The 23,532-nt window shown below is 39.3% G+C and overlaps 1 protein-coding gene across 6 annotated transcripts in view; it reads right to left on the minus strand.

Annotated features, from left to right (window-relative positions):
- Nucleotides 1-23,532, minus strand: part of NT5C2 (5'-nucleotidase, cytosolic II) — a 62,784-nt gene that overhangs the window by 19,085 nt on the left and 20,167 nt on the right. For 5 of the 6 annotated variants that reach the window (XM_030452900.1, XM_030452897.1, XM_030452894.1 and 2 more), the window contains exons 2-3: nt 22,345-22,465; nt 11,385-11,458 (exon numbers count right to left, since the gene is read on the minus strand). In XM_030452900.1, the coding sequence (XP_030308760.1) occupies nt 11,385-11,458; nt 22,345-22,445 (175 nt within the window). In that variant the 5' untranslated portion in view covers nt 22,446-22,465. Of the gene's footprint in view, nt 1-11,384; nt 11,459-22,344; nt 22,466-22,579; nt 22,685-23,532 lie in introns of all 6 variants that reach the window. The other variant, XM_030452896.1, reaches the window with a different exon arrangement.

Consider the following 23,532-nt stretch of genomic DNA (forward strand, 5'->3'; position numbering starts at 1 on the left):
TTCTTATAAGTCAGTCAGGGATCATAGGAGAGAACCAGGAGCTAAGGTGATACTAAACACCTTTTTGTACTGATTCAGCTATGCCACTTTCCTGAGATGTATTTAGTGTCGCAAATGCCACACCTGCAGGCCAGTTCTGGCTCCCCATTTCTCTTCTGACCACTATGAATTTGGTGCTGGTAAAAGCCTTGAATTGAGAACAGTGACAACACATTGATTTCCCACACTACTGAGGCAGCTTAAAGGAAGCAACTCCTAATCACCAGCAAGCTGAGCTCGAGAGGTTGCTGCAATAACAAAAACCCACAGGGTGAACAGCTCCTCTGGGGAGTCAGACACGGCAAGGACTACTAAATGATGTCCTGAAGTCTCATTCATCCCTGCCTTTGGCGTTTCCCCATCTGTCACTCTTTTGCCACTGTACTCTCCTAAGATGTTATATCATCTCCAGAGAGTTTTATCCCTTCCATCTGCCAACTCCTTGCCTGCCTTCCTTTCCAGCTGGAAGCGGAGAGCAGCCCAGGGCAAGGTGGTCACAGTGTCCCCAGGAACACCTCTGCATTGGCAGGGAACTTCACAGGAGCAGCTGCTTTCTGCAGCTGATGCATCACCTGCTCTGATCCTTTGGGCACATGTTGGCTCAACTCCTTCCCCACAGAGGTTCTGAGAGCACTGTCTGTGCTGTGGGCTTCCTTGGCCCTGGCCACTGAGAGTCTCTTGGGAACTGAAACTGTGTCTACACACACTGCTTTGCCTGGCAGCTGAAACTAATTGGCTTTTGACTTCCAGGTGTTCAGATAAGATCAGTATTTCTCAAACTAGAGGTGATGACCTCCTCCAAAGGGTTGCAAAAATACTCAGTCTTCAGAAATTTTACCCACTCCCCGAGTTCTCCAGAGGTCACACAGAGACAGATTAGCCAAAAGGCAGGCAGATAATGCAAGGAGTTTAGCCTTTCCTCTGAAGCACAAGGAATGCAGCCCAATTACCGTGTTAAGTCTTGAAGAAATGAAAGTAAAGTCAGGAGAAACAGGTTATTTCAGTTGCTGCTTATTCCCCAGTGAGTAAGGCATGCAAATCAGGCAGTTAGGGACATATACGGACAGGTGGGTTGCTCATGTGCAGATTTATGTAAGTCTCAGGCAAAACATATATAATTAAGCTTGCACAAATACACTTGTGAAATTACACAAATCTAATTTAAAGAGTGGGATCAAAGTGCTGTTCATTTTAAATGATGATCCCTATTCTGAATTGCACCACAAATAATAATAATAGTAATAATAATAATAATGCAAGTATGTATTAGAAATACATTTATATCAATGTTGTACTGACAAAAAGTGCTTAGTTAAAGCCTTGAGCACCAAGATCCCCTATTACAACCCAGACCCCTCTAACAGTACACATAGCTATGTGTTCTGACTCAACAGTGTCTATCAAATGAGATCCTAGACTAGTGTCCCAAAATCTGGTAGATATCCTTGGAGCTCTCCATTCTGCCAGCATCTCCTCTACACATATCCCCAAAGCTGGGCATTTAGTGCCAGCTGCTGCCAGGATGTCAGAGACATACAGCTCTCCATGACCAACCAGGCTGCTGACTGTTTCACACAAGCACCAAATACTCATTCCCTGGCACTTCTGATCACTCAACCTGCAACTCCAGCTGAGAACCCAGAGGGAAACAGTAAGTGACCAGTCCTGGAATAAATTAAACAATAAACCCCACTGAAGCAACAATACCAAGTGAACACACTAATAAGTGTTGGGCAGGTATTCCACATACTGCTTCAGCTCAAGAGAAGTTTGTCTCAGCTGTAGTAGCAGAGATCTGAGGATCCCCAGAAGCAACCAGGTAGTAAAGAATTCTATTTGACCTCTATATATTGATCCTCGTTTCAGGGTACCTATTATCTTTATAGCCTTTTATAAAGTAATGCTGGTTTTCATATAAAATTAGAAAATGTGAGGATTTATGCTTTAGAATACTAATGACTTCAGCTTTTGAGTTATGGGGTCTTTTCTAACCAAGAGAGGTGTTGTCAGGCTCTGTCATTGAAACATAAAAAAAGGAAAATGGTAACATTTCAAGCTATGCTGCTCTCTATGTTAAAATAATTCATTGCTTACACAGGAAGGAATCTGAAATGTCATGTTTAAGTTTCACACCTGGGTGTTAGTTTCTCCCCAGTTTTGACAGCAGAGTGACACTGCTCAGCTCTGACAGATGCCCAAACTTACTCCTGGCTTGCACAGTCTGGCAGGGTTTTGCCATTTTGCATGGGTAACATGGCAGATTTTGTTTTCCATGAGAACTGGAAACCCTGCAGAGGTATCTGTACTGTGGAAGCCTCCATACAAACACATTCAGCTGGCTTGGCAGTCCCAGGAGTGGGGGTAAGCACAAACTTCCAGTTCCTCTTGCCTTGTGTTTCTCTTTCCAAAGATCCACCAAGTGTTACCTCAAATTCTGTCATGGCCACTGAAGACATTTCACTTCACAGCATCCTTGTTGAAAAGGAGGGAAAACCAGACACTTCTCTTTAAAGCCTTGTTTGTGTACAGCACTGGTTTCAGTTCCTCTCCGTCCATGTAAGCACAAGCCTGCTATGTGCCTCCCTGCACCCAGGGCAACGGAGTGGTGCATATTTGTGCTCTAATGACCTGTAAACAAACTCGCCAGGTGGTAAAGGTGTCTAACTGAAACCATAAGAAATCCAAACTGAAACCCATGGGACAACTCCTATGCTTTCTATGAGGAACCTGGTGAATCACTGACTTGTCATTTGCTTATGGACTTGGCTGAACTGTGACCATAAAGGATTTGTCTACAGTCAAAACAACTTGAAAAAAAGCCAGGAACAGACCCCACTCCTCTTGACTCTTGGGTTTTGATTTTAACCACTAGACCTTAAATACAAATACAGTGTATTATGCAAAGCAGAACTGTAGTATTTCAGCCTATATTTAAATTGAGTTTTCATAGGATCAAACAAAATGGTAGCAGCAGTATGTTTTATTTATTGGAATTGACTCAATTTTTTCAATCTGAAATTAGAAGAAACTACTGCCATATTGATAATGATTTTCACTTACCCAAGAAACCTTTTCAAACACAGATGTGCTCTGTGCAGTAAGACAAAACTGAGCGTTAAGCACACTTCAATATTTAATGTACCTTTTCTGTTACACTAGAAATTATGTATTTGTAGTGATCAGCAAACAGCACTGTGACAAAACCTCTAGGTGAAGCCCAGGGTATTTTTATATGCTTAACACAGAAGCTGCTCTGCCATGCATGAAGAGCCAGATCTTGCTCTAAGCCTCTTGAGGGCACAGATGCTTTTGATAGTAAATCTAATAACAGGATGCAAGGCAAGAGTCACTAATCAGCAGCAGGTTGAATCTCTTGGATATGAGCTTCATTGGCTCAATGGCACTCTTTTCTGACAATGACAAATACAGGGTTCTAGTTGGAAACCAGCACACACCTCAGAGAAGCACAAAGGCTATGCAGTTCCCAGCGGCAGCAGTGCCCATAAGTCAACTGTGCACCCACTCTGCAGCCCAGAAGTGATGGAAAATTCCTTACCTCTAATGCTCAAGTAAACATCTCCAAGTGCACAGCAAAGCTTTCAGCACTAAAACATCTAACCTGGAACTGTAGCAGCTCCTGTTCTCCCACCCTGCATGCAAAAAGGATCTGTAAAGACAGGATTTGTTGTTGCTTCAACAACTGGCAGTATTTTATGTTCAGCTTGATTGTGAGCCTACACTTCAGGTTGTTTTTAGGGCTGTGTTTCTACTTGTTTTAAAAAGAAAAGTGTTGTCAAATATCATCAGCTTTAACTCTTCCCAAAGCAGGCTTATTAGTGCTCTCATTGGTAAATTTCAGATATTTTTAGCTTCCTGCTGCTGCACTGTGTTTGCCTTCAACCTAACAAAGATTTGCGCTGTTTGGATATGCCTCAGAGGCTGGCAAAACAGAGCTTCGTGTTGGAAAGATTTCTTCTGCTGAATAAAAATGCATGGCTTGAGGTAACACTGAGGTCACATTTTGCACGTTGAGAGAAGCAATTCAGATAGACTCTGCATTTCAAGAAAACTTCAGTTTGTCTACTTTAATAGTTGGCATAACATTCCTTTGCACTGAAATAATATTTTAAAGATGACTACAAAGTCACCTGTTCTTCTGTGTGAATTTTTTATGGTTTTCAAGAGAATCTTTTTTTGTGCTTAACAAGTGGCCTTCACAATTTACCTCTCTCTATATAGCCCACTGGGACTCATAATCCCACACTGGAAATATCCCTGCATTTCCATGGAAACAAAACTACTGTGCCAAAATACAGGCTTAGTTCTTCAATGAAGACTTCTGAACAGAGAAGAAATAGTTGCATGTGCTCCATGTTTAAACATGATTTGCTAGCATCTAGAAATAAAATTACTTAGAGATATAGTAGCCATTTATACACTCTAGCTGAGGATTATTCAGGTGTACCAGTGTCCAGACAAATCCAGATTCTTATTTCTCTCCACCTGAAAGTGGGCCCCAAAAGCTACACATTTGTTTAGCTGAGTACACCTGGGTTTATATGTAGCACAAGTGCCCATGCTGTCAATAAGCCACATCCATAACTTTTTCTGTAGTGTGCTAAAATAAGGCATTCACAAAACATTAACTTTGTGATCACATATGTGATCTCAGAGCTAAAGCCTTCTGTACTCTGAGCTTTGGTTCCTCCTACAGAGTAAGCTGTTTGTGTCATGACAAGGGTATTTGCAACTTTACAGTACTTCTGTTGTGATATTAAGATTACTAGATAAGGGGGTCTGTTAAGAGTCTGGCAAAGAGAAGTACTGCCCATTAGTATACTAACAGCCTCCTGACCCAGCTTGGTCTTAAGTCTCATGTTTTTAAGAGCAAGAAAAAAGAATCAACTTTTCTTACACTGGGTAGATGTGTTCTTTCAGCAGCTTCTGTCTAACATTGATTCTTCAAGTCAGCAGATTAGCAGTTTGTCAGTTGGTGATTTATTGGAACAGAGCAAGAAACACATGCTGTCCCCACTCCTCGTTCCCAGTGCCTCCATGTGAGATCCCACAGATCCAGCCTCGGTTTGCTCATTACACAGCTTTAAAAGGTCAAACTGCAAAGAGCAGCAACACAAGGAGAGCAGGGACAGTAGCCACTTGAGCACTGCACTGGTATTTGAAAAAGTATCCAGCTCAAAGCATACTAGGGACAATCTAGCCTCTTCATCTGCCTTTAGCTTTTAAACACTAATGGCTAAACCAGCCTTTGAAATCTGCAAGATTCTGCACCTGTTAAACTGGAAACATGCAAATATGAAAATGTAGACAGCAGATGTGCAACCATTAGGGCATCTCTCATTTTACCCTAGGATCCTAGTTTGAAAGCTGCTATGGTCACATCTACCAGTTCCTTTCTCCAGCCACTGTACTATTTCTGTATGACACAAAGAACTGTATTATCCAGAGAACTGGGAAAGAAGCAAAACTGCTTAGTATCACCCCAAAAGAGCCACATAGCCAGTAGTCTTTATTCATGATGAAACCGAAGACAAACTTTTTAGTTTGCCTTTTTTAGAACATGGGCATTGGAGTCCAGTACCAATAAACAGACAGTAACAGTATCTGAAGAGAGGAACAAATATTCCTTTGTAGTTGCTTACAGTACAAGCTCAGAAGCTTTTTTAAGTATTCAATTCCATCTTTCATGTACAAACCTCCCACACTTATACTTTGTTTTTCATCTGTGCAACTTAGAATTTTTTTCTACAAGGTACAAATTCATTAGTCCCACTTCTCAGTTATGGAAACTGAAAAACAGAACACTGATGGAACTCAGACACAGTAGAAATACCAGATCGACTGAAGACCCAGTTCTCAATACAGCAACAATCTTTTCTCCCAGGATCACATGCAACAACAAGCCAGTCCTGTTTGAGTGTATCTTTTCCAGTCAACAGGTATAGAAAAACATTTCAAAAATAAGATGTCAGTATAAAAAATTTCCCCCTCTTCCAAACAGCAAGAATGGCTTAAACACAAATGCCTGCTTGAGAAAGGGGCAAAGCATGTTTACATATGTTGCACTTCAAGGTAAACTGAGAAAAGCTAAAGCTGTCTTTCCCATGTTTTTTCCCATGTGATGAGAAAGGAAATGCTACAGCTGAAAGCACAAGCAATTTTGCAATTAAATCCTTGCAATGCACCAAATCTTGGCAGTAAGTTGGCAATGTTTGCAGGACACAAGCTATACTCCAATCAGTTCTATTAATCTTATTTGCACACAAGAAAAACAGTACTTTTCAAGCCTTATTTCCCCTTGTTTTTTATCAGATCATCTTTCAGCAGCCAATTATAATTATATTCCTGATTTCTGGAGAATATGGAAGTAAAAGTGATTTATGTACAGGAAAAGCGCTCCAAATGAAAGCATCCTGCCTACTGATATGACATCTTATCTACCTCAGACACAAAATATAAAGCTTTCAACAAGGCCATAACTTTTGGAGAAGGATTTTAATTACAAAGGAATCTTTTCAAGCATAATTGAGTTTGTAGTTCTTAACTAATGCCCTCTCCATCTGCCAGTGGCCCAGTATGAAATTACAGCCAGTTTGAGAACCTCATTGCTTTATCCCTGCTCCTGTCAAGGGACATCTATCCATCACCTCATTGTGCAACCTGTCCCATTTAAGACCTAGTAATGCCAAGGCCTTCTGCATTTCTTGGATCCAGACCTACTAATGACAAGTGTAGATCACACTGAGAAGGAAGCAGCCAGATAAAATGCTATGTGAAACCAATCTCTCTCTTCTGCATTTCTAACGGGCCACAGCAACTCCTGGTCTCAGGAGAGAGTTGCTGTGAAGACTCTCTGCTGATGTATCTGTATCTTTCTTCCTGCAGTGTGCAGTAAACACAGAAAGCTGTGAATATTCTGGATTACATGCAACATTTTCCTTCACCAAAGCATGGGCAGTTTTGACACTACCAGTAAAACAGGCAAGCAGACCAGAATTGTTACTGACCCCTGGTTAGCCAGTTAGGATGAATAAGCAGAGATGAATCATCCAGATAATAAAAGAAACTACTATTTAGCAAACAAAAATGCACTACAAAACAACCTTCAAATCTCTCTGTCTTAAGAATTTAAACAAGAATTTTTCAAGTTCTCATTTCTGCTCTGACAGCAAATGCAGCCCTTCCCAGGTATTTGCAGATCCTGGAGTAATGCTGGATCTTTCCAAGGAGCCAGGGAACCCTGGGGAATTGGCATGGGCAGGCAGCAAGGTCAGAGGCAGTCAAGGAAGGGCTGCTGGGGTGAGGGCTGTGTAACATCACAGAAACTTGTCTTAACCTCTGCTCACTGAAATAACTGATGACAACTGCTTACGTCAAACCCTCCAGATTTTAAGCAGCAACTATTTAACCATGCACACAAACCACAGTCATAGCCTGCAGTTCTGCTCGTTCGACTTTCCTCCCAATTAACACCTAGCTTAAAAGAAGCATGCCTTTATGTAGTAAATGTGATTCACTAACAAAAGAAAGCTAAATAGCCTGAGTCCGAAGGGGACAGACAGCTTCATATGCAACAGAGCCTCTGGTATCCAGTGCACAGACCTAGGGAGACTCAGGAGTTTCCATGTATTTTTGAGATCTTACTTATTCCAGTAAGGAGTGTGCACAGTGATCCTTGATGGGAAAACAAGGAATCTAAAACCTGTGAGAGTTATTTTAATTTACTTTTGTTTTATTTTGAGCTCCCAGCAGTCAAATCAAACCTAGCTGTAATTGCAGTGGCTACAAATTCAGCAATTTATTGTCCATAATTTTTCAGAAGAGAACACTAAAGCCTTCTGCACCTTTTCTTCAAGACAAAAAGACTTTGCCTGCACAACCCACCCCTTAACAGTATTTCTCAACCCTATGCAAGGAAAGAGACAAACACAAAGAGAGAACATATAAGTTATTAACAAGAATTCAAAACTTAACCTAATTTTGACTCACTATGACAATACTACATTAGACAGCCTTGATGTTTCTCAATTCTGAGTAAAGTGGTTCTTTAACTTAATAAGGCTAAGAAATACTACCCTATAAAACAACGCATGAGTTCATATTTTATGTTCAATGTAACATGATGATACTAAAATTGCTGTCAGTTGGCAATCTGACATTTTCAGTCATGATTGTAGTAGAACACACGATCACTGCAACGTGTGTAGTACCCGCTACAATATACTTCAAAATGGAAAGGTCACTTAACAAGGTCTACAAAAATCAGACTATTCTGTACAGAAAAGAGTGCTATTGTAAGTAGGTTTGTGTCCTCAAATTGATAAAGTACAAGAGAAAATTATCTCCGCTTCTAAAGTTCAAAATAAGTCAAGTTATTCTGACTTTTCTGGTACTGAACCACCTTCTAAGCAAGACTTTTAGTGTTACCAGTTGCCACTGATTTGGGAAGAAGAAAGAGAGAAGAGTGACAATGTGTTTTCTTTCATTGACACCACAGCCTCCTCTTCACAAGACAGATAATTCAAGGTATTCTAAAATAATCATTCTTCTTCTGAGATGTCAAAGTGTAGACTGTCAGCTATGGGATGAATGTCAGTTTATTACTGATGTGAATGTTCATGACAGAGAGTGAGGAAAGGATGTGATATACAGTTTTTGGCAGGGTCAATGGCTCTGACTGCCTTCAGTCATTGAATATGAAGATTGTACTTGGGATATTTTTAAACAATTTTACAGAAAAGCGACAGCAATATCTGAAAGTACAATTGCAGAAAACTAGACATGAAGCTGATGACATTGAAGCTGCTTTCCTCTTTTTTGGTCAATTTACATGTCTTGAATGATGTCCAGAAAGCTCATGCTCAGCATACACCATCTGGTATGCAGATACCATTTCCAGATGTTAAATTAAAGATAAACTAGCTTTTACATGTTTGATTGTTTTTTTTTATTCTGGACAGTAGCATGTCCGTGTGAAAGAATGTGTAAGTGAAAACATGCCCAGACAGAAAAAACACAACAGGACACAACAGGGTCTAACAAATGTACTACAAACTACTAATGTAACACTTTATTTGCCCCACTTCTTCATTATAATTTCTAATTACTATTATATATCTATAACTATTATCATATTCTAACACCACATGCTTTAAACTCCCTACATTAAATAATTAATTTTTCTTGTGCATGACAACTGCATATACCAAAAATTGGTCAGATAATAAAACCCCACATGGAGAAGAAAGTATGACTGAGACACAAGAAGACAAACAGGTAATTTTCTAGGTTAATTTCCCAGATGAGTGAAAAAAGGGGAAGTAGTACTTACCAGACATAATGCTTTTCATCTGCAAAAGTTCTTCCAATCTAATTACATTCTCATAACTCACTGTAAATGATCTGCAACTATTATCTCTGTTGTACCACAGAATTCACAGGACAGCAGCTTAGTCCAGAATAGTCCATTTCCTGCTTGAACCACATCCCATTTCTTTTCCTACACCATACCCATCACACAACTTCCCTGAATGTATGATGAACACTGACTTTCCCTGCTTTACTGTAACACTGTGATATTCCAGCCTTGGAAGCCCCGGGTTTCCTTGTCCCTTGGCACTGCTTTAGGATGCTTGAAACATTTGCATTTTTTCCTCTCATGAAACCAGGCATCATTTTGTGGATAACAACACATTTGCTCTGTGTTTACAGGAACAAGCAACACTTGAGTAAAATGAGCAGTCAGAGAAGTGAGGATAGCATTGAAGCTCTCCTTCTGTCACGATGAAAGTTAGCAACATGCTTCAAGCTCCACGCCAGCCCTGCTGGGATTGCCCAAGTCCTTGGAAAACACATCACAGTTTGCAAAAGGCACAGAAGTTGTTTTTCCACTATGGAAGTGGAACCTACAACTTTTTTCTTTTTTTCTTTTTTTTTTTTTTTTTTTTTTTTTTTTTTTTTTTCATCTGTTCTTGAACAACTGTTTATGCTCCTTAAAGGCACTGCCACAAGGCTGTCACAGCTGAGAAACACGAACACCGAAAGTACATGCCTGCAGTCAGCTCCATCACAGATTAACAACGATACACTTCATGACTTAAAAGGTGGCAGGAACTTTAAACAGATGTATAAATAAGGTGTTGAACAACCAACCAGACCTTATATATAACTACTGCCTCATGGATAGCTTCGTGAAAGAACAAAAGTGATCCAAATATAAACTGCAATTAACAGCCACAGCCTCCAAAACTACTCATTACTGCACTGTAATGAACCATAAGCAAAGGGAAACCTTCCTGCCCCTTGCTTAACCACTGACCCCAGCTCCTGTGACTCCCACACTGCCCCTATCCACATTACACATCTCTCATTTCTTCTCAGTACACACAGTAATTAGATGACCATAGCTGACATACTGTAACCTATTATTAGGTGACCCTGACATTCTACCCCACATTTTCTCAGTTTATATTCACAATTCTAAATTGAAGTATCAAGGTGATAGGAGCTTTTTACCCACAACCTTAGAAGTGGTAATGACAAAGAAGGTAGGATAGTATGTGACATCCTCAGCTACAGCCTGTGCAATGCTACAACCTAGCAAAGTGAAAGCTGGCTTTTTATCCTTCCCTTCCTCAAAATGCATACCATAATGCAAGTCTAATTATGCAGAAAATGGTAACTTTAACCTCCCTTAATCAAAAGTCTTAGAAAACTTGCCAAGTATTTACAAGATGAAGTCATGCAAAAAATTTTATGAAATTAAAAGGTCTTATGAAACCTCCCAAAGCTTATCTGCCATAAAGAATGAGCAAAACTTTCTAAATTAACTTGTTCAGATGACACTAGACACTCCCCCTGCCTTGCCTCTCCTCAAAATCAGTCACTGACATCGCCAACTGAGGAGCGGGAAAGAAGATTACCCTCCAGGGACACAGGAGAACCTGCCAGAAAAAGACGTAGCCCACCATATACGCATAGAAGAAATCACCTCTTTATTCAAAGCCAAGCTTACAGCAGGGATACTATCAAAATATAGTGGAATATAAGAAACAATTTGACGTATTAAGCTTTGGTTTCCTTGGCATCCACAATCACTTGAAACTACACTACAGCAATGTGATTTGACCAGATTTGCAGGTAACAAATTTAAGGGAAACGCCTAAATCAAAAGTGCAATGAATAATGAACAATGTATTTGCTAACAGCAAATTACAGAAGCAGCACCCGCTAACTGGAGTGGCTCCACCAGTAACTGGTCTTGCTCAATGAGAGGAAATATTCCAAGCTAAGACTATGACAAAAAAAAAACCAAAACAGATACTCACCAGCAAGCGTATAATCCATATCAAAACCAAAACACTTTATCTTTTCCATGGCTAAACTTCTGTTTACAAAGACCCTGTAAAGAGAGAAGAAATAAAGATGTCTGTATAACCATTTTCAAAATAATCATGTTTTAGAAAAAAACTGTCAGGCTGCCTAGCTCTCTTAGGACAAAATCAGTAAACATACCCCAAAACAGAGGCATGTTTCATTTTTTGCCATGAGTTCTCCTGAAAGCAAAGCCATGGACTTTGCAAGGTTATCCTAATTATTGGTATGCTGTCTAAAGACATCCACGCATGCATGCACACACACACGGCTTTGCATGTGACCTGCAAAAATTCCTAAGAATAGAAGTGTAAAATCTCCTGAAGCAGAATTCAGAGCTCAAGAGGAAACTGGAAGCAGAAGATGGGAAGCTTGATTAAAACAAATTATTACAAAGAAGTAACAAGGGAAGGGAAAGAAAATAACATTTCTGTGAATAAACTCACAGCATCTGAACCCTCTTTGGAACTATATCTAGAAATTCAAAGCAAATCTAAACAGATCCATTTCCACATTTATGCTAATAGTGTTGAAAAAAATTATTAAATCTCTAAAAAACATCTCTAAAAATCTCTAAAAACTGAGGTAAAATTTCATCCACCAGAATATGCTGTTCTGCCTGGAAATTTTTTTCTTTTTATTTATAACTCCCCTGCAAATTCTAGACAAAACTGCTATTTTAAAAATTCCACTTCTACTATTAATGCTTATTGCAATGAGAATCTAAGCTGACTACTTCCAGGCCTTTTTTGATAATAACATTTTAATACATCATATTCAATTTATTTGAAGTAAATAACATTGTAAAGAAATAGGTCAGAGAATGCAACAAAAGCTTTTCTAGCTTCCTGTTCCAACTACTACAGTAACTAAGCTGCTTATGTTTCCCAGAACTTAAACCATATAGCAGATCTGTAATTCAACAAAGCTTCTCCCCACTATCTGCCTCAACTTTAAGAACGAGAGTCAGAACTTGGCTGCAGGATGGAAGCTGAGTTTCTCAGCACCGATCTCAAGCAGAAATCCCACATACTGCTTGAGCTTTGGTGCCGAGACAAAATTCTCCCATATGAGAAAAGTCCCTCAGCCTTCACCTGCAACTGATTTCAGTACAGGAAAAGCCTCAAAATATTTAATAAGTGCATTGCCCTCTACAGAGTAATTATCCTCTTAAAAACTGAGAGCAGCAGCAGTGCCGTCCATAGGACAGCAGTACAGCAAGGGAGACAGCAAGTGCAAAAAAACAGGCACTCGTACGTTCTGAAAAGCTGAAAGAAGCCACTGGGAGATTCTCCTCTGCATGCATGTTCTGGGCAGGTGGCCGACATAGCACCCCTTGAGCTGCCCCTGACAATCTGCTGCGGCTCCAGTTTTAACAGCAAACTGCTAAGATCAAGCTATCACAATTGTGTGCGAAGTCGTCTTACCTCATCTCTCAGCAATGTGCTCCTTGCTTAGTTTGCAGCAGTCTGATTCATCTACTTGTCTGAATCATGTTACACAATTCCTTTAAAGCTTCCCTAGTACCGGTGCAATTTTGCTTGGATCTGATTTGACTTCAGAAGATCATTATGTCTGAACCAAGCCTTAAAGCACTGTATATCTTCTTGGACAGTGCTCTAGAAAACACATCTGTGGCTAATTTAACCAGTCACTGGATATCATTGTTGTTCCACACAAATCCTCTTGGAATACAGTTTCTCTGGCAATAGTATACTTTCCCCCCTAACCTTGCACACTCTCTCGGGGAGTCACAGTTTCCTGGCAAAGTGCCTGCCTTTGACAATGGGGCTTGTCACTAAGAGGCCTTGGAGGTTATAGATGACGCCCTTTTCTGATAGTTTTATGCATAACCTAAACAAGACAAAGTGATGGGGAAAAAAACTGGAAAATGGTAAAGAAATGCCTTCTGGGAATATGAGATGGGCTCGTAAATCACTTAAATTCACTCCTGAAATATCTGGCTTTTGAGTAGGCTGAGCAATTTACCCAAACCTGCAGTTTGAATCTACGTTTGTCTTTTAACACAGATAGCTCTGATTTTCATGAGGCCAACATAAAATGCTATTTGGTACTAAACACAGCCTCATACTTTGTATAATGAAGATTATAACATTCTGTCACTGCTGATGCCAGGAAGCAATATTTATTAGCTAATTCAAGCACAGGATTTCTGTGTTTGTTTCTGCAGTTTGTTTCTGAAAGTAGAAAGCTTTAAAAAGGCATAACATACCTCTGGGAGACACTAGCGACATTTTTTGTCCCGTTTTGTTCTTGCCTTTATGCTTAGCCTGTGAAGCATAGCTTATTCATCCTTCTGAACAGGACAGGAATAGGAAGAGAAATTTAAAGAAGCTCAGATGAGCTTTTCAGAATTGCAACACTTGGGAACAGTTTCCCAAATGAGGACAAAAAACAAGCACTAAAATGGAGCTGAATGCGCTTATAAGAAGGGTAATACGACAGTGCCTATGAAAGGCAAAAAACAAGAGAGCTGTGACCCAAGAGAACTCTTCCAGTCCAGCCTGCCAATGTTTAGATGATGACGACACCAAACTGACCAAACACAGTGGAAAGATCTCTAAGCCTCAGACATATTTTCATCACTTGTTTTTAGAGTATTTACAAACTGAACCCCGTGATTGAAAAAAAAAAACAACCCGCCCAGAACAAGTTGATACAGAAGAAAGTTTACTAATGGCAATGAAACAAACAACATCTATTAGTATATTTTTTCCCAAAATAAATTCTATTATTAAAACATAAAAATTACTACACCAGCCCCCTCCTGGTAACAGCTGGTGAAGATCTCTCTCCATCAACACGTAAATATTGCCTATGACCTAGAAACCAAACGTGACAGGGTCTAACCATGGCCCTAGAGTGCAGAGGACCTGGCAGATTTCAAGGCATCTTACTGATTTGATGTGGTAAATACTTCACCCACCAGTGCTGGAGTGAAACAGAGCAAATATTTTAAAAAGCTAAAGATGGCTATTACACAACATGTTCAGGACAGGAAATGAGAACACTTTAAGCAATTTAAACTTCAATATGCCTTGGCAGATTAAATGGCAGACTAAACAGTGGCCAAAAAAATTTGAACCAATTTCTTCTTTTTCTCTTGTGAAGGCCCAGCCAGATATCAGGTTATTTTGTAGGCATTCAGGACCTCAACTTTACATCCTGATGAATGAACATGTCTCCCATGCATGGGGCCAACCTAGATACAAGAGGTAAGTAGATACCTTAAAATACTTCCTCCCAGAAGCTGACCAGCTTAATTCAGGGGATTTATCCCAAGTAGCAAATATCTGCAGTATCCTAGATACTAAAGATAAAAGTTGAGATTAAATCACCACAACAGTTTCTCTGTGGTGGTTGGCTACAAAAATGTCACATCTCCACAGACCTGATATAGAAAATTACAAGTGATGATTTTTAAGACCATAAAGCAAAATTAACACTAAGACCCTAAGAACCCACAAACCACCTGAGAGAGAGGATCCTCTGGTTTCTAAAGGAAAGAATGAGATAACAAGTTTTTTACAGCTCATCTAGATAAACAAATATCCAGGAGCTTCCACATTACAAAGAGCTGAGATAAAGTCAGAGGAAAACTAAAACCACCCAATATTTTTATGCAAGGAAGTTTTAATCTAGAATATTTTTTTCCACTTGCCAGGTTCAGAAGAAATCAGACCTTCCCTTCTGATTTCGTTGTGGGTTATTTTGTTGGGGGGTTTTATGTTTGTTTTTTGTTTGGGTTTTTTGTTCGGTTTGCTAGTTTGTTTTGTTTTGTTCTCCCATTAAAAAATAAACCTTTTAACTAGTAGCACTGGAGTTAAAAATTTACCTGATCTGAAAATTGAAAAGCACTGAGCATTAAGACAAATTAAACTGCGGGCAAAGCATGAGAACACTCTCTCCATTCCTTGTGCTGAGAGGCAGAGATGGGTATTGCCTAAACACTACTCCCCAGCTCCATACCTCTCTGTAACCTGAGCATCTCCTTAAATAGGGCATTGCCTTTCTCTTGCCTTCATCTTTCCTTCCTCATGAAAAACCAAGCTTTACATTTCTGCTTTAAGGAATATTCCTGTGAACTTCTCACAGTTTTGCAATGCTTGTGCAGTGTGGCTGGAGCAGTCCAAGCTGTTGGTGCCTGGGGCCATATCCAGCTCCATGCAGTCACTAAGCCAGCACGAAGCACAGCTGGGAGAAGGGAGGCAGCAGCCTGGACCTGGGGTGGCTTAGTCTGGCACAAATCCACATCTTTGGAAAAAGGGACTTGAGGAGCTGTTTAAGAGAAACCATGAAACACATTACCTTCCTAAAATTTCTTCCTCAAAGAGTAAACCCTGCAGCTTGGCCACAGCAGAAGGCTCTTGGTTATGACCATATTTATCTTCTTTTTGAGCTCTACAAATTGTGTTGGATAAGAGGAAAATAGGTTGTATTGCAAGGAAGAAAGAACTGCTGAGTATGCATAAAGGGAGTCACAGAGCCCTGATATCCTCAACACTGCAATTCACGGTCCTTTACATTGTTACAAGTGAACCAATATTGGTTTTGTTAACTGTTCTTGTCAATCAGTTCCAAAACAGAAACCTAAATCCCAACTCTTCCTGAGTAGATGTTCATCTTGAGAAATATTTTTATGCTATCTGTGCAAAACTGACAAAATCAACAAAATGCACAAAATTATACAACTAAGGAAAACCTTGGCATACAACTTGTCAGTGCAAGAAAATAAAAATGAACAATGTGAGGCAATGTTTCTGTGACAGAGCACCTTCATAATGTTTTTACGAATGTGTCTAGAAATACCTTACAGCAAGAAGCATTCTTTGTCAGGAGAGTGTGTTTCACTGGAAATTAAATAAATACAAAGAAACTTGCAACAGTGCTGAGTGAAACAGAAAATACAGTGGGAGCTGACTAAGCATGATATACATGTATGTTTAAAGTCTGTGGTGGACAGTTGGGCTTGAGCAAGCCACAAAATAGGGACAAACAAGCCAGAAGGCTCAGATTCCTGCTTATTCAAAATTTAGGCACTTCTTTGGTTAATCTTTACTTTATAGAAAACTTTTTTTTTCAGTAAGCAAGAAGAATTAAAAAGAAATGAGAAAACTAAATTGTTAGCTTTTAAAAGCCTCCCATATCCAAGTTCCCCACAGTCTCTAAAAAGGCTAACAATGAAAAATTAAAAAAAAACACCCCACACAACTGTTATAAAAACTATAAAACCTTCTCAGTATTACTGCCCCGTCCCCAGACGTCATATGGTTGGAGAAGTCACACTACAGGACATTATAGTTCTGTTTACAGGTGCCTTCCTTCAACTGCTATGAACTCAGACAAATCCCTCACTGACCTTATTTATGTGGCACAAATTATGTCAGTAACCTTAAGAAGATACTAAGATGTATCAAAATGCTTTGTCTTTGAGTGATGAATTCTCTGACAGATAGGATAAGAAAAAAACTGCTCTGAACTACTAAAACCAATGTAATAATTTTGCTGAGTCTTGCCTCTTCAGGAGGAAATGACCATTCCATATATTATTATTTCTCCTATTATTCTGATCTTTTTTTTTATTTTTTTTTTTTTTACAATTTTAGATTTCTGGAGTTCCATTTTAATCCATCTTCAACTGAAGAGGAATATTCTGACAGGTTAGTATATTTGCAGTCATATTTAGATACAGTGTTTAGGCTTGAGATGACTTTAGGCAGATGAAACAGTATCAGATAGGGGAGACAGATGAAGGGCATCAAAATTTCCTTGCCATTTTTAGTATCATTTCTAACATAGTGCCCTGCAATTTCACAAAAACTATCCATCTTTTCACAATTACAGTGACATAAAACTGGGAAACTGGGTTATGACTAGAACTTAGATGTCTGATGAGGCTGTATCTAGGAGCACAACTATGAGCACTTCTCTGAAATCCAGGAGGAATCAAATGGAAGGAGATAGCCTTGGCCATTTGTTTCCATTGTTTGGGTTTTCTTCCCAGGCAACAGCAAAGTGCCAAGAAGTTCACATATGGATTCCATCCCAAAATAACACCCGTCTGCTCTGTGAAACTATTAAAGCTAGGGATGATGGGACATTTTCAATCTAATTTCTTTGTTATTAATTTGGCAAGTGTTCTCCTTTCTCATATGCTCACCCATTCTACCGCCTTAACATTCCCTCTCCCTCCTCTCTCCAGTGCAAACCCTCTCTCATCAAAGCAAACCAGAGAGCCACATGTCCTCCACTACACACATGCCACTGCACAAGTCCAGGGGGGCTGCCCAAAGACATCTGAGGACAGACCATAGCCACCTTTGCCTACAGAGCTACCACATTTAAAGTTACATGAAAATACACATCTCCTATCCAGACATGACTGATGAAAATAGCATTTTCTGACTGATTTTTTTTTCTCAATTGCCACCTCAATGAACTGATCATTTTAAAGAGACTTTACATCTTGCTACCCTATTAGTTTCAAGCCTCAGAGCCCAGTTCATGTATCATTTCCACCTGTTTGCAATCACTGATGGTTCAGTAGCAGTAAAGTGAAGAAACAAGATTAGTTGTGAAAAGCCCAAAGTTTACAAATTCAAACAATCTTAAATACATATTTAACCCTAGAAATAAAAACAACCAACTCATAATTCTTTTGCTTCACCATTATTAAAGTATATACCATTTTTCCCCCAAGATTTCTGCATATATTAACAGCTTAATCGGCTTAACTCAGGTTACCACTGCAAGATGCTTTGAAAGCAAATTGAAGCACAAAGCTATGAAGCAACTTAATACGCTGTAAGCAGCCAGCAGGAGAATTAGGATGAGGCATCATGATGCCACGTCCCCTGCACTAGTCAGTAAACAACAGAGCAAGAAAACAAAACTAAAACAACAGAAACCCCATGTTCAGCCTGAAAGGTCTCAAGTTACTCTTATGAAAAATCATCAAAACATCCCAAAGTCTCTATGTTTAACAAAAAGGCCATCTCAGCCTTACTGCCCTGTTAAGCCCAAACTACAGAATAAAAGTAAATACAAATACCTGTTTCCTGGATCTTGATAACTGTCAGTAACAAGAGTGGATGGAACACCAACTTTTTCCATTATCTGCTTTAACTAGATGTGGTTGCTATTTAAACCCTAAAGAGCTATGTGAGATAATCCAGAGGCTGCATAGAAGTGCACACTCCAAGTTAAAAAATAGACACTAGGGCAATTTGGTGGCTCAGAGTCAACCTAGTTCTTGCCTAATTACAATCATGTTAAATGACAGTACTCCTCCAGAACAAATGACCCAGTGATTATCCTCTACCCGGAAAAGTCAACAACCAGTGCATGAGGGAGGTGTCCTCACCACCCAACACAGTAAGGAAAAGCCACCTAACAGCTACACATCCATTTTATTTCTGAATTGAAATGTATGTTGCCAATAGCAGAGTAATGCAGTATTCTCTTACCAGTGACCTCTGCTAGAGAATGAATAACATCTAGCTTGTATATTAATTCATCTTTAGACCTCACCTCCAACAGGCGCCAACAACGTTGTGTAACAAGGCTTGGGGCCGACACTAACACAAGCTAAACGAAAGTTAAAGCCATCAGAAATTACCCTGACAATAAAATCCCACCATTTGTCCTCCCCTACAGGTTTTCTGATTTTTGATGTTGCTTTTGAAGCACTTGAACACTACAGCACAGCATACATGTTCCTGTTTGCAAGCTTTGCTTACTTCATCAATAACCTCAATACTCTAATTTCTTAAGCAGCTATAACACCTTGATCCAAACACCAAGCGAAACTTTTGGGAGGAAAACAGCTATGGGAGGAATTCGGCTATAAATATTTGATACTGAATATTTTTGCCTATGGCACTCAGACATGATTATGATATACTCATCACACTCTGAGTCATTATGCATTACACCAGTTAAACCAGTCTCAACTGGGACTTCTGCCAACGATGTTATATATTGAACTGCCATCCATCAAGTATGATATCATAAAACACCAAAAAAGCCCACATTCCTACTATGAATGACTACAGTAAAATATTACTATTAGCGTGCTATGTTCCAAAACAATTTTTTTATACAGATTTTTAAAAGTTTCATGTCCACAAGAGCATTATTTTTATTTTTTAAGTTAAATTGTTTTGCTTGTACTGGAAACTTTTCCTCTTGTTTTATGCTGCTTCAACATTTGCAATACAAGAATATAAAATCTGGCATAGTTCATGAGAACCAGAAAGTTAAATTATTTGGTTTGGATATCTCCAATGATTTAAGCAAGCATGGAGTAAGCAAATAGTGAAACTAGATGTTAAAATTTCCCACTTCTCACAAGCATTCTTTAGAAAATCCCAATGAATGACTTGGAGCACAACAAAACTTCCAACATAGGAATTAAAAACTAGCCCCAGTTATGCTCATCTGTAAATGTGGCCCAGCTGCCAAGTTCCTCCAGCCTTCCAGATTGGGCCCATAAAATCACCGTGACCAGATTTATGGGGGGTGGGGTGGAAAATGTTTTAAATGTGATGTTATTTTAATTGTCCTTCTTCCTAAGTCACTTCAGATTCATATTTTAAAGGTTTTTTTCTTTAGCTACTAGCGTAAGAAAAATAAGAGACAGAAATAAAGACTTAAAGAAGAAGAATAACAAAGGAAAAAAAGGAAGAGAAAGAAAAGAATCTTGACAATGAATGCTTTGTCTTTTAAATGTTTTATGAAATTGGCAGTGCTTTTAGAATATCCAAGAGTCAGAGCATATTTGAACCTCATTGAAACAAGTTTACATCCTAGAATTGATGGCTGTGGCAAGCACACATATTCTACATCCAAAGAATTATTAAAATACTAAAATATGTAACAGCAAACAACAAGGGGAAATCACTTCAGTCCTATTCTATCATACAAGTCTGCACTTATCTCTTAAGTAACATCACATCTGTTAACACTAAGATCACCAAAAAAAGCAGAAATAGAAATATGACAACACTGCCTCTGGAATGAGATTGTTTCAGATTCTTACCATACTGGGTTATCAAAGTAACTCAGATGAAACTGGTACACCAAAGCCATTAATACCACAGATTTATACTACAGTCTTGGCATTGGGTTCTCTCAGTCTCTCTTTCTCTCATTCCCTCCTTCCATCTTTTTAAAATACAGTAATTTCAAAACAATAACGTGCCTACCCTTAAAGTATTTCCAGTGTTGTGCTTTCCATGAAAATCTGAAAAGCTAGCAACATTTTTGTTCAATATGGTTTGAATAAGACATTTCTAGATTCTAAAAAGGGGTACTTAAACTGCATCACTGACTAATTTTGGAACACCAGATCTCCTTTACTTTTTTCTTTAGTGAGAAACCCTCCTTTACATGAAAGCACTCTAATGTTCCATAAGGAAATTCTTTCTGAAAGTAAAGATTTCTTACACGAGTAAGGGTAAACATGATGAGGACTTCAATGTGTCATCTCTTAAGGACAAGTACTGCTTTCATTGTATTTTGTACAACACTTAGCAGACTGTCAGCACCTAACTATAACAAATGTTGAGGAAATATTTAGGGGGAAATAAAAGAGGCCTTGCTCTGATTTAATTTCCGTTAGCCTAAATAAGGAGTAACACAACTAAATTCATAGATAAAACTGTCACACAATGGTAAACCTTCAACAAGGTGAAGATTTCTTGCCAGGGAATGGTATAAAATCTCTCCCTTTTTACATGCTGTATATAATTACATTCATTAGACATTTCCATATGAGAGAGACTTAAATAATGCCATCACTTAAGATGTGTGTCCAAACATATTTGCTGGAAATTGGAAAGCCTCAGAAATGCATCACAGCATCCATTACTTAGCCTTAGACAATGCCACTTGCACAACCTGGTCTATCATATGACGCTAAGGCATTTTTTCTCTAATTAGATTCCATTTGGAAAATCAAAAGATATCTAGCACTTAAAAAACACTTCCTCAGAAATACCACCATATATGAATCACAAATACAACACGGCATTTAAGCATGAGGTTGGGAAACGATTTTGTTTTGTTTCTATATCAGACACCCTCTTGTCAGCTCCTGCTGAATCATGCTGCACGACTTCTCAAATTAAACAAATTAAACTTTGAAGGTACACCTTACCAGATGCTGTTGTTTCTCACTCTGTAACAGACCTGACATCTGATAAGGATACAGACTGCATCCATCTTCTATGCTTTGCACCTGGAACTTTGGGAGCTGTGGGCTAAACTCTTGGTCCAACCAAAACTGCAATGTTGCCTTGTGAAAACCAGCCAATGTCTGTACTCTGATTGCCCAATTATAAAATGAGTGATAACATTTCTTTTATTCCTTACTCTTATCTTGTTTATTTAGACCATAATTGTTTTACAGCAAAGATTATTTTAGGCACACCTACTGCAGGAAAGGAGGCTGAGATGTGCCATAGTGCTTCCACATACTCCAGTGGTGCACACAATTAACCATACTAGACAGAATTCTCAATTTCTGCTCCCATTTGACTTCTGCTTTATGCATGTTTGTGCATTCCAGCATCTCAGGCTATGCTCTGCCAGAGTGCACTGCAACAATTTATAAGATTTCTGCCACTGAGTATTTCTTGAGTTGAAAGCATCTATCCCAAAATCTAACTCTGATTTCTGTGTTAAGACAGGACCCCCTTGCTTGCTCCAGAACATGTATCTCAACTCAACTGCATCTAAATTCTTGCCGGCCTATACAATGAGATCTTCTAAGTTCACTTCTAACACTTCTACAAGGAAGGTGAAAACGACTTTCCTAGTCTACCAACAAGCAAAAAACAAAGGGTTAATGCTTAGTTTCCTTCACTCTGCCTCAGTACATGAGTGACTTACCGGTGGTAGGCTTCCCGGCGGTACTTTTTCAGAGTGTGCCCATCCATGTTTGCAGGGAGATCTGCTGCATTCTGGAGTCTGTCGCTCCATGAGGTTGTCATCTTCAAATGATGCTTTATTTCTGAAAGAAGCAGAAGATAAAAGCTTGCTTAAGCACAATGTTTGTTTCATCAGAAACTTGTCTGTTTCATGGTACAAAGAGATGCAATGACATGCAGGAAGTCTTGCAAAGTACCTGGTGGAATGATTTGAGTTTGCAGGTCAAGCCAGATGCTTTCCTCAGAGATGTGTGACGAGATAGGGTGTTAAAACAGAGAGCTAAGGAGGTTTTCCCACATGGCTGGTGGTGAACATGTATTTAGAAACAGAGATTTGATTTTCATTGCTGAAAAGGGGTATTTTTTTACCTTAGAGTTATTAATATTCACTAGCTATAGCTGATGGAACACCTACCCTTTGTATATTAAATAAATTAGGCAGGGCAAACCCTGCAAATACCAACAGGACTGATCTTGCCCCTTTTACCACACAGTTAAAATAAAGAGCCTTGTCTCTGGCCATTTGATCTCTAAGCAAAGACAAAATTTCAAACTGATGCTACATTAGCAGAAACAATTGGAAGGAAAGTTGAAAGATGATCTTTTGTCCTCTGCAGGTCAGACACATCCAGAAAGAACAAGAACACACCGCGAACCTTGAACACTAGCAATGTAATGTTCACCAGCAGCTCCCCACAAATATCTGCACTGGTTGTCATTCAAACCACAGGACGGTCCTTCTTGTCATGAAGATCCTACATTGAGGAAACAGGGATACCTTTCCCAAATGTGTTTTTAGTAAACTGAGGCAAACCTGTTCACCCCCTTCTCTGGACAGACACGTGTCCTGCTGTTTCCCTGGCACGAGATGGGGTGACAAAGCAACCCCACAGTGAGTCAGCTCTGTTCACCAGTCCAAGTCCTCATCCATCAAAACTACCTGACCAGAAGCAAAAAAAATTCATGTAGTTTTCCACTGGTCAGCAGGTTGAACCCAGCTCAACCTGCCACAATGCTATCATTAGAACTGGTGTGAAGAACAGGGTGGGAGATGCATCTCACAGTCACACCAAATAAGGTACAAGATGAAGCCACATTCTTGCATAACCCACACTACTTCCAGACCACAAAGCATGGCTTGCTGGCTCTT

This window comes from Calypte anna, chromosome 6 (genome assembly GCF_003957555.1).
Source record: "Calypte anna isolate BGI_N300 chromosome 6, bCalAnn1_v1.p, whole genome shotgun sequence".
Lineage (NCBI taxonomy): Eukaryota > Metazoa > Chordata > Aves > Apodiformes > Trochilidae > Calypte > Calypte anna.